A 13,180-nucleotide genomic window follows, 5' to 3' on the forward strand; every position below is an offset into this window, starting at 1 on the left:
TACCAGAGTGGAAAGTGTTTGCTTTCTTCTTTGTGCTAAATTAAGGTCTGGGAGGTGTTTCAAATAGCTATAAAAAAAAAAAAGGAAATGTAAGGTCACGTTTTCAAAGAATGCTTACAAACAGAGCGTATTATCTGTGGGGTGGGAGAATCCTCCCTCAACTAGGATTTCCCTGCAAAACACACTTCCATGTGTTACACTCCCAAAACCTTATGGAGGATAGTCGCCACGACAGATGAAGCTGGGTCCCAATGGCTCATTTACTTTAGCTTTATCCCTTGCACTCACTGCACCCATGCAGAGCTTTACCTGGTCCCCCTTGGTCTAAAACGCCCCATGAGATGGAGCTGCCTGGCGTGAGGGGAGGCTGTGCTGCAGCACCGGGAAAACATTTCCCAAGAACCAACCTTTTCTTTTGCTAAGTCCCTGCCATCGCTACGAGCCACAGCGGGGGAAGGGGGTGACCTTTTTCCTTTTTTGTGCTGGGTGAAAGTCACTGTGTTGCAGGAGCGCAGTGCAGTGCGGAGCCCTGCGTGTGGCTGGAGCTCGCCGTGATAAGCTGGTTGTTTTCCCCTCTCCTTTCCCTTCCTGGCGCTGTGCTGGGCTTATCTGGGTGCCCAAGTTATGTTAAGTAGTGAGTGCATGCCTGCTCTCTGTTCTCCTCACTGCTTTTGCTCCTTGGATTTCAATTCCAAACATGGTTATCCATTTGGGGTCTCTCTCCTTTCCGCTGCCAAGTGATACACATTCCACATTCAACACCAGCTCCCTCTGCTGCTGTCTGGCAGTCGCTATTTCCAGTGCTGGAGGGCTGGTGAGAGAGGCAGTGCAACGAGATCTGTCCCGTCTGCGAGTTTTCCAGCTAATGGCCTCTACTCTTTCTTTGACTGAGCTCTTTTGGCCTCATATTTGCCAGCTTCCTTTCTCGCTGGTGTGGCTAAGGAGGGGGCCAGCCACCAGTTTGTGAGCTGCAAAGAGGAGAAACGAACCCTTTGGAGATTTTTTGGGGGCTCAAAAGCGTTCGGCGGCACTTTAACATGTTGCTCTGAAACACGCTGCTGTGGGATCGACCCGGCGCTCAAGAGGAGGAACAACCACCCAGCAGCTCTGGTTTCAGACCTCTGCAGCACCCTTTGTGTATGACAATTCATTCTGAGCGCAGGACGGCCGGGGAGGGTGGGGAGTGGGGAAGGATGAGCGCAAACAGCCTCTCGTGGGACCAGGCTATTCTCCAGCCCCCGGTGTGCGATGCCTGGAAGGAGATCATGGAGGGAGCAGCCTACCAGCTGGCCAGCTGCATCGTCCTCCTGGGTTACATGGGGGGAAGTGGCATCTTTGGGTCCCTCTATATCTTTGGCCTCCTGGCCCCAGGCTACTTCTGCTACGCTCTGTGGGGCTGGCTGAGTGCCTGCGGGCTCGATATCTTCGTCTGGAACACGCTGCTCGTCCTCATCTGCTTGCTTCAGCTGGCTCACCTGGCGTACCGGCTGCGCAGAGACACCATCCCGGAAGAGTTTGACCTCCTCTACAAGACCATGTACCTGCCCTTGCAGGTGCCCCTGGAAGTCTACAAAGAAATTGTGAAGTGCTGCGAAGAGCAAGTCCAGTCACTAGTCAGAGACCAGAATTACGCGGTGGAGGGCAAGACACCCATCGACCGCCTCTCGTTGCTGCTGTCTGGCAGGTAAAGGCTCTTCTGTTTCTGAACAGTGTGACAGCAAAGCGCTGTGGCTTGTTGTATTTTCACCCTCTGTGGAAACTGGGGTGAGGATTGTTTCCTTCCTCTGAAAGGGCTTTGAAATATGCATCTGTTTGTTGGGGAGGGGGGTAATTTGCTTTTGGGGGTTGTTTTTGTTTTCTTTTGTTTTTCTAAATTAGAATATTTCAGGGAACGGTTTGCAGAATCAAGCTATATGCACTGAAGCGTCCAGCTCAGCCTTGCCTGTGATGCTGTTGGGGAATCCTTATCTTTTTCTCAGTCATTTAAAAATGATCTTATTTCTGATGGGAGCAGACTGCCCATGAGAGAGTGTTTCTCCAGGCAGGAAGGCACTGTGTCTGGACCTGTGGTCTCTGGGGGTACCAGACATACCTCTGTGATGTGAATGGCTGTGCACTGAGTGCGCTGAGTCCTTGGTTCACCTGCTTCCTCCTGGCCAGCAGTGTTCAGGGAGAGGTCTCACCCCTGTTCCCAACACCTCAGCCCTCAGGGCTCCAAAATTTTTCACTTTGAGGGTCATTTCATCAAAAGAGAGAGCACTCTCCTGCAGTGGATCCTGCCTCATCAGGTCTCTATCTTTCCCTGTGCTGTCGTGCATTCATGATGTTCCTTCCTCTGGACCACTAAGAAAGACCTCAAGGATCTCTAGATAGTTGCAGTGGGGATTTGGTTATTTAGTGAACTGTGCTGATGAAGTACTGGCACTTGTTCACCTGAGATCCTGTGGCATGCCATTACGAACATATCTCTTAATAATTTACAAAATCCAAATGCATACAGATAGTAATGATATTGCCTTCCCAGCTGCTTCCAGGCACTTGGCACTAATGTCAAGTGAGAGTGGGAAAGAAAGGAGATCTGTAAATGGGAGCAGTACTGAGCTGTGGGAGGTGTGTCTCAAGGATTTTCCTTTGGGAAGACAAACCCAGCATCACCTGGGGCTTGTGTTTTACTGCGGTGGTCCATCCTCTCTGGTGAGGAGGTGTGTAAAGAAGGGCTGTCCTTCCTTTTTTTGGTGTTTGTTCCTTTTCTAGGATGTGGTAAGAGCATCTTGGGACCACTGGCCAGTGCTGAATGGCAAAGCACTGGGAGGAAATTGGGTACATGCATTTCCATTAGGTGTCTTTCCCCTTACCAAACGTCTCTGCTGAGCAGCTTGTTCTGAAGTTTACCATGTTTGCAAATAATGTTAGTGGGGAAGAGTCTGTGCTGTCTTGCCCCTGCACTGGATAATCTGATGCTTCTCTGTGAGCATGAAAGTGCTGCAACGGACAGTAAGACAGTGCTGGTGGGGTGGTTGTTTGCTCTCTTTTGCAGTGGTAAGTATGCATCTTGGCTGCTATAGGATGCTCTATGGAGATGGGCTAGAATTTGCATTTCCTGGTGCCAACTCTGTTGCCTTGGGAGGCCCTTGCTGACCCAGCAGAACATTGCTAATGTTATGGTGCCCCCTCTTAAACCAAACAATAGCAAGACAAAGGGTTCTTGAAAATGCAGAATGTGCCAGGATCGGGAAACCTGCCTTTTGATCCCCAACCCTTCCAGGCAGCACTCCCAACTGACTGGAAGTCAACAGTGAACTGAGCCTTGTAACTCCTGAAAACTAGAATTGCCTTTGTGCATCGTGCAACAGGGCAATGCGGTGACAGGGAGGCAAGAGGCCCCAAATCTGGTGGTGCAGAGCTCTGAATAATGCTATGGAGTGCTCTGCCGTTGCCCCAGGCCTATGCAGCTCTCCTTCCCTGCTCCCACAGCCGAGCTGGGTGCAAGTTCGACCTTGACATTGGTAGGCAATGGTAGCAAAAGTAGGTGAAAGGGATACTTGGGAGGCCAAGAGAGATTGAATGGTAATGGGCAGCAAACTGAGCTCACAGCATGATGTGTCAGGAACGATGGCCAATGTGACTTTTGGGGGTTCTGGGTGCAACAGCTTCCCAGCATTGAGGCAGGGAATGCCCTTGTGCAACCCTGGGGACAGGAAGATGATGCCACAGGCTGGCTTAGAAGTACCTGAAAAGCAGCAGCAGTCTTGTGGGCTGAAAAGTCCTGGTTTGGGACCAAGCACTGCGCCTGTGAGGGTTGGCTTTGCAGCAGGAAACAGAAAACAGATGGAATATGGGGAAGTGCAGCAAATATTGTTTCCCACAGAGAAAGGGGGGACAGCCTCATAGTCTGGAGCATCTGCAGCTGTCCTGGAGAGGGTGAGAGACTCATGTGAGATGAGAAGTCCTTTCCTCCCTGGTGGGGCCGACTGCCTGCATGTTGTATGAGTTCATCAGGTTCACGTGACATCTATTTTGTGGCTTAAGCCTGTGTGCCTCACCTGTCCTCTCTGCAGGGTCCGAGTGAGCCAGGACGGACAATTCCTTCACTACATCTTTCCGTACCAGTTCCTGGACTCTCCAGAATGGGAGTCGCTGCGACCCTCTGAGGAAGGAACTTTCCAGGTAACCCTGTGCAGCCTCACAGCAGCCCAGCTTTGCTCCTTGCTGCTTCATTGAGTGTCTGAAAAGGGGACGGAGAGGGCTCATTATGCCATTCAGAGCTAACTGGGAATACTTTCTTCCCCTTCCTTGTGGTTTAGCCAGCACAGGATGGTGTGATCAGCTGTGTTATCTTTTTTCTACCTTCCTGGAAGACCTCAGTGTGCATGGTGCTCCTTCCAGTTTAGCAGGGAGATGAGGTATCAGATTGCTGGCTCTCTCCTACTACAGCATTCCTTAGTACCTGTATTGACGCATTTTCCCTTCATGCTGCTAGCAGGGCACATCGTTCCACCATCAGGATGGCAGCCATGGCAATATGAGGCAGTGATGTAAATCCATAAATATCCCGTTCCTCACAGAAGTTTCTGATGGTGATGTGTTTGGGGTAGAGAAGCAGAAAGGATGATTCACACCCGAATATGGTTCTTTCTGAGCAGAAGAATCCCTTGCTGAGAGGCCAGACAAATTCTTATTTGCAGCAACTGAAAGGATTTTGCTCTTGCTGTCAACACCCCACAGTATTTGTTTGGCTTTCCTTCTGGAGGAGATTACTTAAGCCCACATCTCTCTGCCTTTAAATCACATCCCAGGACAGGCTGATCCCTGTCAAGATGTCAATCTAGAATATGTCATTTAGGGCATATGAAGAGGGATTTTGCCAGTCCCTTGGGATCGTGGGACAGTCATGAGGGAATGATGATGCTCTCTCATGAGGGCAGCCGCGTTCAGACTTGGTTAAACCAGGGCAGCTATCCGAATCTACTTTCCTCGTGTCTGAATTTGGCTCATGTACTGTGTGAATAGGTCATGGTGGTCGCTTCTGAAACCTGTGCCATTGCCAGGGATTATGGTCTTGCAAGAACAGTTGCAGGAGACGGCTGACCTTGTGACTGTGGTACAGGGCTACAGCTCATGAGCAGAAACAGGGATGTCAGGCCAAAATAATGGGATGTAGAGGGCAACAACAGCATGGCTGTGCTAGAGGTGGGGGTATCTCATGTTTTGCACGGGGCTTCAATCCGGCAGCAGATAGCTGCAAGCTCCTGGACTGTATTTGCCTAAGAGTCGAGCAGAGAGAACGATGGCTGCCCAGTGCTCCTGGCAGTGAAATGGCCGTCTGGATGGCAAGCAACCTGCAAAGACATCTTCAGCATTTTCTCAGCTAATTTCTGTGGAACTGAATGTTCCCCGGCCGCTTGAGTGTCTTTATCTGTGGTGTGTGAAGACAGATTGGGAGCAAGCTGGTGCCAAGCTGCAGCAGCCCTGCCAGCCCCACGCTCCTGGCCCCTCTCCTGCTCTGTGACAGAGGGATGGTCTGGGAGGTCAGCTGTGCCTGGCACCAGGGTGGGGAGGTAGAGTCCTAGGTGGGGAAAGGCTGCAGCCATGTGCTGGATATGCCTAAACCCCATGTCTGCTTTCTGAGGAGCACGAAGAAGTAGCAGATGAGACTGGCATCTAGCAGGTGAGACTTGACAGGTCCTTGTTCCTAGCAGGACATCATTCTTGATGGTCATGCTTAGCCATGGTGATGTGCTGCTTTTGGCAGCTGTTTAACTCACCAGTCCCTCTTACTTGAGGAGTTAATAAAACTCTGTGGCACGTCTCAACCTTATTCCCAGCGTCACAATCATTTGGTTAAAAAAGTGCATCTTTGACTCTGGGACTTTGCTGGAGGAGGGCATGGAAAGTTTTCCTTGCCCAAGTTTTCCCCACAGCTCTCTGGATTGAGCAGTTTCAATCCCGAGCCCACTGAAAAATGGCAGAAGCGCAACTCAGTCTATAAGGAGAGCCGGTTTCCTTGAGCTTTCTGCTTTGGCTGTGTCTTCTTCCCACAGCCTGCTGGCTCCCAGTGCCTGAAGGAGTTGGGTTTCAGGTCTGGCACTTTCCCCCAGAATGCTGAATTATGGGCTCTGCCAATGCCGGAGCACTTGTGTCGAGGGGATTCATGACTGAAACCTGTCCTGCTACTCTGGTTAGGAGGCAGGTTTTCTCATTACATCTCACTTAATCCTTCACAAGAAGCAGAGGCTTTCAATTGCCACGCCAGAAATTGGTTGGGAAAATGAGATTCTGGTCATTTCAACTTCCGTGTGACCCTTTCTCTTGCTCACCCCGGCCTGGGAAAGTTCTCAGGTTTTATCTCCTATATTTCTTTCATAAGGCAGCTGCTTGCATGGCAGTGGCATAAAATATCAAACTCAAGGACACACACATGGAGCCAAGCCATGTTCAGCTTCCCAGTGGCCCTCTGCCATGGTGGCTGGCCAAGGAGACCCCTGGATATAGAATGAAAGGGAGCCCCCAGGATATTTTGGCTCCGGCACTTGTTCACATGCCAGTGTCTCCATTACACTCGGATGTTCTTCTTTGGCCCAAGGCAGTTTGACCCTTCCTGTGTTTGTTACCTTTTATTATTATTATTATTGAATTTATATGTTACAATATACGTTCATGTATTACATGATGTTTTTTATTATTAATAGTCTGGTCTTACAGCTAGGGGGAAAAGTGACTGTTCACATTGGCAAAACCCAAAGAAAAATGAAATGTTCTCTAAAATCAACCCAGTAAAACCTCGAGTGCATTCCCTACCTACACACAAACAAAGTAACCCCCTTTTATTTCTCCCCCACTGAGCTGTACTGTGCACCCTTCAAGGCTGTTCAGCCCTACAGAGCCTGGCAGAGCTGATGAGATGGGATGTCCCTTCTGCGGAGGGTAACCAGGCAAGCCTTCCAGGTGGCCCTTCCCATACGCAGGGCTTCTTGGAGCAGGAGGTGTGCGACCCAGCAGCAGAACAGGATGGCAGCCTGCTGCAGGGCTACCGACTGGTGACTTGGGCCAGCTGGGCACACAGAAACACCTCCCTCCGTAACGTTTCTGTAGAGGCATAAGGCCATCTGTGCCACACTGCTCATTTCAGCTACATCACTCAGGTATCAACAGGGAGCACCATCTGAAAGCAAGAGGGTGAAGTGTAGCTAGTTATGTGGCTAGATTAAGCAAGGGCATGCTGCTAATTGCATAGGAACACCTGGTCTCTGTCTTCTTGGTGAGAGAAAGCAGAGGCAGGTAAGGATTTATCTGATTGTTTGGCTTGAGTGATCTGGCTCTCCAGCCCCACTGTTTCCAAGGAGAGCAGACATCAAAGGGGTTGGGGTCCTTCATGGCAGAGAAGCATGCAGCTCCAAGGTGGGTGACACCTACCCAGGCTGTAGGGCTTAGTCTGCTCCCTCCCTGCCCCGCAGGTCACTCTGACAGCTGAGACTGACTGCAGCTTCATCACCTGGCCGAGGAAGAAGCTGTATCTCCTCCTGAGGAAGGACCGCTACATTGCCCGGCTCTTCTCCTCCCATCTGGGCTATGACATCTCAGAGAAGCTCTACTCCCTCAACGAGAAGCTCTTCGCCAAGTTCGGCCTTCGCTTTGACATCCGTTTGCCCAGCCTCTACCACGTCCTTGGGCCAGCCTCCTCCGAGGGGGAGTCAGAGGACTGTGAGGAGCCGCCACCTGCCTCTGGCCAGGCTGATGCCTCTGAGCCCCCTCCACAGCCACCACCACCTCCGCCGGCTCCGCGCCCCAGGGCATCCCGGCCTGACAGTGACCTGCTGGGTGAGGACTCCACCAGTCTTGTCGTGGAAGATTTTGCTGAGTTGCCGGGGTCTTTTATGGACTATGTGAGCGAAGGGGAGTATATGAAGTGAGGGCACTCCTGGCACGGGCACGCCTCACCCTGTGTGGGACCCCTGCGTAAGTACCCTGTTTGCGGAAGCAAGTCCTTCCCGCGATGCAACTGCCCGGGCAGAGCGGCGGTCCCCACCCTCTCGCCCTCTTTTGCCGTGGGTTCGCTCCTCCGCAGCATTTTTTTGCCTGCTGCCCCAAGGAATCCTAGGAGGTGGGCTCCAGCTGAGTGGTTTTCTTAAGGAAAAGCAACAGGGTAAAGGCTTGACTCCAGGCATCGGCTGTATGGTGGGGTGGAAGGGACGGTAACTTGGCCATAGGAAGCTCTTTCCTGCCCTGTCCTCTCTTCATCCCTCAGGGTAGGCAGAGAAACTGAAACAGTGTCCAGGCTGGTGGGTGGTACACCAGTGCCCACAAAGACCCCACAGGGCTCAACCTGGCTCACCATGAGGTAGAGCTGTGCCTGGAGATACTCCAGTATTAAGCTGAGGAAGATGTCTGCAGGTGATGAGAGAGCAGACAAGCCAGGAGGGGCTGACAGAGGTAGAAACAGCTGCAGGGTTTATAGCGGATTGATAGCTGGGAGTTGCTCTACACCCTGCAAATGCTCAGTGTGGGCAGGGGGGAGAAAGCTCAGTGTCCTTCCTCCCCCTGCCCACCACAGCTCATCCCAGCACTCGCTCTGACCTCTTTGTTTCTGCTGAGCTTTGGCTCAGCCATATCAGTAAGGTATTGGAAAGACTGTCCTGTGTGGTATAGCACTTGCCTCCAGTCACCCTGAGTGAGCTGACAGGCTAAACCTTGTTTCAACACCCCCCAAACTCTGCTTTCTGGTGAACGGGATTAAGATGCTCTCTTCCAAAATGCCAGTTCTGTACTCTGCAAGGGAAAAATTCCTGGGCCTGGTTGATGTTGGGTCAGAGGAGCAATGCAGGTGAACAGAAATAGACAGGAGGTTGGCTCATGCTTGAAACTCAGATCCAAGTGTCCAAGAGAGAAATTCCACACTGAGCTACTTTTAGCCAGCCACTGCCTGCCAGCTGTTGCACACCAGCTGCAGACCCCGAAACGTGCATTCCTGCTGCTGCCCCATAGTAGTTACTTTCTGGCCTCCAGCTGCCAGGCACCAAGCCTGGGACTGGGATTTCTGTCCTCGAAGCAACTGCTGTGTTTGTCCCCGTTGGGTCTGTGTGGCAGGAAGGAATCTGCAGGGCTGGGTTGCAGCTGGGGAGACCGTCTTCCAGCAGCGAAGAAGTTCCATCTTCTTTGAACACAGTGCACTATCGCGTCCCGGTCTTCCCTGCTCCCGCTTGGGTCTGCTGTTGGGCTGCAAACACTTGTGCTGTGGACTCACTGGCAGGGAACGTGAAGCAGGACAGGCTGACTGCTGGCATGAGCCCTGACACGTCTGCAGTAATCTTCCCCACCCTGCCGTGCTTGTGCACACGCCTCACAGCTGTGACAGCAAGGGGACCGTCCCTCCTAGGTGTTCTCAATGGAAAGGCTAGCTGGGTCAGGCAGCACTCGCTATTTGCAGTAGGCCTCTGGTGGAAGAGGCCTTTTTTGGTGTTTCATCCAGTTGCTGTTCTTAGTTTTTAAAAAGAGTGGAACTGGAAGATCTTCCTTTTTTTTGTACAGTTCTGCTTTGAGTTGAGTCACGTGCTTGTTTCTGTCCTGCTTCCGTGCCTCCGCACTTGAAATCTGGGATATGAAGAAACTAGCCAGGAAAGGAACAAGTGTACCCATTTTTTTTCTTGAATCAGATAAAAAGTCAGCAAGAGTTTTGCTTAGTTTAAATAAATAAAAAGAAAAGGAGGCAGAGCAAGAAAAATAAAAAAAATTCCTCCTTGGTTTTCTAGCTTAGAAATCCTAGGAACGTGAAGTCCCTGGTTTTGCTGGTAAACTTCTGGAGATATGAATTTGCAGCCTTTTCAGTCCTTAATTGGAGAGGCAGGAGTACTGAATCACTTATGAGACAGTCATCCTCCTATCTGTCAGGCATTTCTGTTGAATACATGCAATCAAAAATGAATGCAGTTAGTGTTGTAGATGTGGTGAAGACACTTTGTGTGTCTTTTGTTTTATCAGCAGAAGGATATCCATTCTCAAGTTACTAGCAGAAATCTAGTTATCAATCTTAAAAAAAATCAGGATTTCAAATGCAATTGAAAAAAGTAGGAGGCAGGGAATACTGTAGCTTTTTTTGAAATATTTCCACCTATATTTGGTAATGAGTCAATATTATGAACATATGTGCTAGAGGTGTGTGTGTGTGTTGGGGAAAGCTTGTGCAACATAGCACAAAGCCATTTTTTCTTTCACACAGTCCTTTTAAAACATGTTGGAAGCTGGAAGCTTTTGTCTTTCTAGATCTTGTGAATGAGGTAGTATCAAGGTGTGCTGATACTAGCAGTAGACACCTGCGATAAAGGCCAAAATATTTCAGAGGCTGGGATTAGCGGTGGGAGAGGAGAATGATCTTCCTTGTCTGTCAGTCTGGGGACAATAGCCAGTGCGGTATTTTAATTTCTAAGGTACTTAGACAAGGAAACACAAACTCTGGTTAGTGTGTCCATAACAGTGGAATGAGTGCTTCCTGGTTACTCCGCTCACCACTTGGGTACCCTAATCACTTCACGTCCCACCAGCACAATAGCAATTGTCACATCCAGACGTTCTTCCACAGCAACATGAGCATCTACTCACAAAAATTAGTGATAGAGAGAGGCTGCAGTTTTCCCTTCTGGCCAGGCACTTGTCACAGCTCAGCAGATAATCTGAGCCGGTCTGCCATGGCCCAGGGAAAGCACTTTCATAACTTTTCCCTTAGAAGTGGTGAAAACATTCATAGTAAACAGGGATTTTCCCTGCAGTGTCATTGTTTGAAGTAAGCAGTAGTTGTGGTCCCAGAGATCAGAGCTCCCCTGGGGCTTTCCCCAGGTCTGTGCTCTCATCTGCTTCCCCAGCAGCTTCCAACCTGAGTAATCACCTTCCAGCTCTCTGAATTCCCTGTGCTGAATTGCTTCTATGGATCGCATTCCTTTGAATTTTCTGTCACTGCAATGGCCACCTTTCTATGCCACAGTGCTGGAGGACAATTCTTGAATGCCTAAAGTACTGTGAAGATCACTCAGAACATATATTCCTGGGACATATATTGGCCTGCTATTCTTATCATCTAGTTCTTGAAAGAGTTTCTAGTCTGCTTATGAGCAAGACAGACTGTGATATCCCACTAATGAACACGTTCTTTCTCCGAGGAGGAGAGATATTTCAATAACTTACAGGCTGCCTGTTTAAAAGAGGCAGGTTCAAAGGTTCTGCTCAAAACTTGCTTTAACAGTGTATTGGAGTGTAGCTCAATGCTCCGTAGCAAACTAAGCTTTATTCCTTGCATGAAAATTCAAACAACCAAAAGCCACCTGCTTTTCCCCTGTTTTATATCTCATTGGCTCTAGTTTGTTGCTATCAAGTGCTGCAAGATGTGGTGCTGTTGCTACCTAGTTTTGTACAGTTATATCTTGGGGCTAGCTTTCCATTTAGTGGGTGAGGTGGATGGATGGACGGATGGATGCTTGCTGGCCTGTAGCTTGGTATCTGAGTTAGTAGGAAGCGTTTTACACCCGCTTTGAGAACAAAATCAAAGGAGCTGTGGGCTTTGTTTCACTGATAGGTGAAGCACTGAAGGTGCTTTGGAGGGGTTTGGTTTTGCTGTCTCAGGATGGGTGGTTAACCCCGTTTTATGATTTATCACATGTTGAAGAATTACATAGTTTTGCATGCTAATTTAGGAGGGGAGGAGAGAAGGACAGCTAATGATGAGCTCCATGAGGTTTGTGTCTTGGAAAAGTTTGGAAGTTAAGAATTACTCCTGTGATAATAATGGTGCTATCTTTCTCTCTCTCTTTCTCTCCCCTCCCTTTCATCCCCTCCCTTCTCCACTGTTTTCCTTCTGCAGCCTCTGGAAACCTTCTCCGGAGTTCTCCCCACCCTCTCTGCAAAGGACGAGCCCCTCTGGCTCCCACTCAGACCCCCGAACTCTAGGGAACAACAGGCTGTTTTGATCTCGAAGCCCCTCCGAGGGAGCATATGCTCACACAGGTTTCTGACCAGAGAGACACTCTTTAGCAAGCACTGAGACGTCTGCCTGCAGACATGTACACTCGGGAGCACGTGAAGCACACGCGTGAGACTGCGGTGTGGCACTCCAGCACCTCCCACCCCACAGTTGTTCACCAGAGCTGCCTGCCCCAGTAGGTTTCCCCAGTTTGTTTTCTAGTTCTGCCTCTCTGAGGTGTGTCGGCAGCTCTGATACCAAAGTACACCGATATCGCTGCAAGCGATACCAGCCTGCTCGCAGAATCTGTGTTCCCTTTGATTTAATGATTCCCATTAAAGTCAGAGATGAAACTACTGGTGTTTGAGGATTTGGAGAGGGAGATAACACCGCCTGAAAGACTTGAGGTGATGTCAAGGCATGGGGGGAAAGGAGAGGGGAAAATGGGCTGTCTGATGGCTTTGGTAATGGGTTTGTAATGGAGAGCATGATATGGAGATTTGATATCATGCATCGCACTGGGAATCCACTGTAGTAAGACCAGAAATTACTTTTCCAGGGGTTACAATTTCTCATTTATGACAAGTACCACTTCTCAAAGAAGTTACCGACTTCTGGTGAAAGGTCAGTTGTTTGAGTAGATTCATTTGGAATAGGAAAGGGGAGGAATTGGGACTGGGGGCAGGTGTAGGCACAGAGAGCCTGAACACTTTTTTTGTGCTTAGTAGGGGATGACCTCAGGGTGCACACACCAGGTAAAGAAATGAGTGAGTACAAAACATCTCTGGGGAGAGCAGCCACTGGTAGGAAGAAGTGCAATATCTTAGATGAAAGTAGTGTGAAAATGGAAGGCCTATTTCAAGTTCAGCTGCAACAGGCTTTGGCTGATGAGCTTCCCCGGCCATTTCCTCTGTCAGGGAACTGGAGATGCCAGTGCTGGTGGAGGAATCCTCTGTCCCACAGAGCCTGGTACAACCAGGTGCAACCAGAACCAAGTTGGGTGGTGAGGGTAGGAGCCTCTCCAGGGCAGGTATCCAGGGAAGGAGTGAGGAGTATCAGTCCCTCCATCAGTACACACAAGGTAGGGCATTCTTCGGTGACTCTTGGCACAGACACACAGGGGAATGGCCATCCTGTGTGTGGAACTGGCTCAGTGTCAGCCCTGGGCTGGTGGAGGCAGCCCTACCTGCCTTGTGCTGCTCACACAGGGGCTGTGGCCAAGACCGGTTTTGCGTG

At 50.0% G+C, this 13,180-nt stretch overlaps 1 protein-coding gene across 2 annotated transcripts; it reads left to right on the forward strand.

Moving 5' to 3' along the window:
- Window positions 1–823: 823 nt before the first annotated feature.
- Window positions 824–12,314, forward strand: POPDC2 (popeye domain cAMP effector 2; the record flags this gene model as incomplete). Of its 2 annotated transcripts, none has more annotated exons than XM_082498800.1 (4): window positions 824–1,684; window positions 4,059–4,167; window positions 7,455–7,956; window positions 11,846–11,964. In XM_082498800.1, 3 exons carry the CDS (start codon window positions 1,140–1,142, stop codon window positions 7,908–7,910), a joined length of 1,110 nt encoding a protein of 369 aa, XP_082354926.1. In that variant the 3' UTR covers window positions 7,911–7,956; window positions 11,846–11,964. The 2 variants fall into 2 exon arrangements, with proteins under 2 accessions (XP_082354926.1, XP_082354927.1); XM_082498801.1 differs by having other exon boundaries at window positions 1,194–1,684; window positions 7,455–7,818; window positions 11,846–12,314.
- Window positions 12,315–13,180: the final 866 nt, after the last annotated feature.

Source organism: Vanellus vanellus (assembly GCF_965231255.1).
Source record: "Vanellus vanellus genome assembly, chromosome: 1".
Taxonomy (NCBI): Eukaryota; Metazoa; Chordata; class Aves; order Charadriiformes; family Charadriidae; genus Vanellus; species Vanellus vanellus.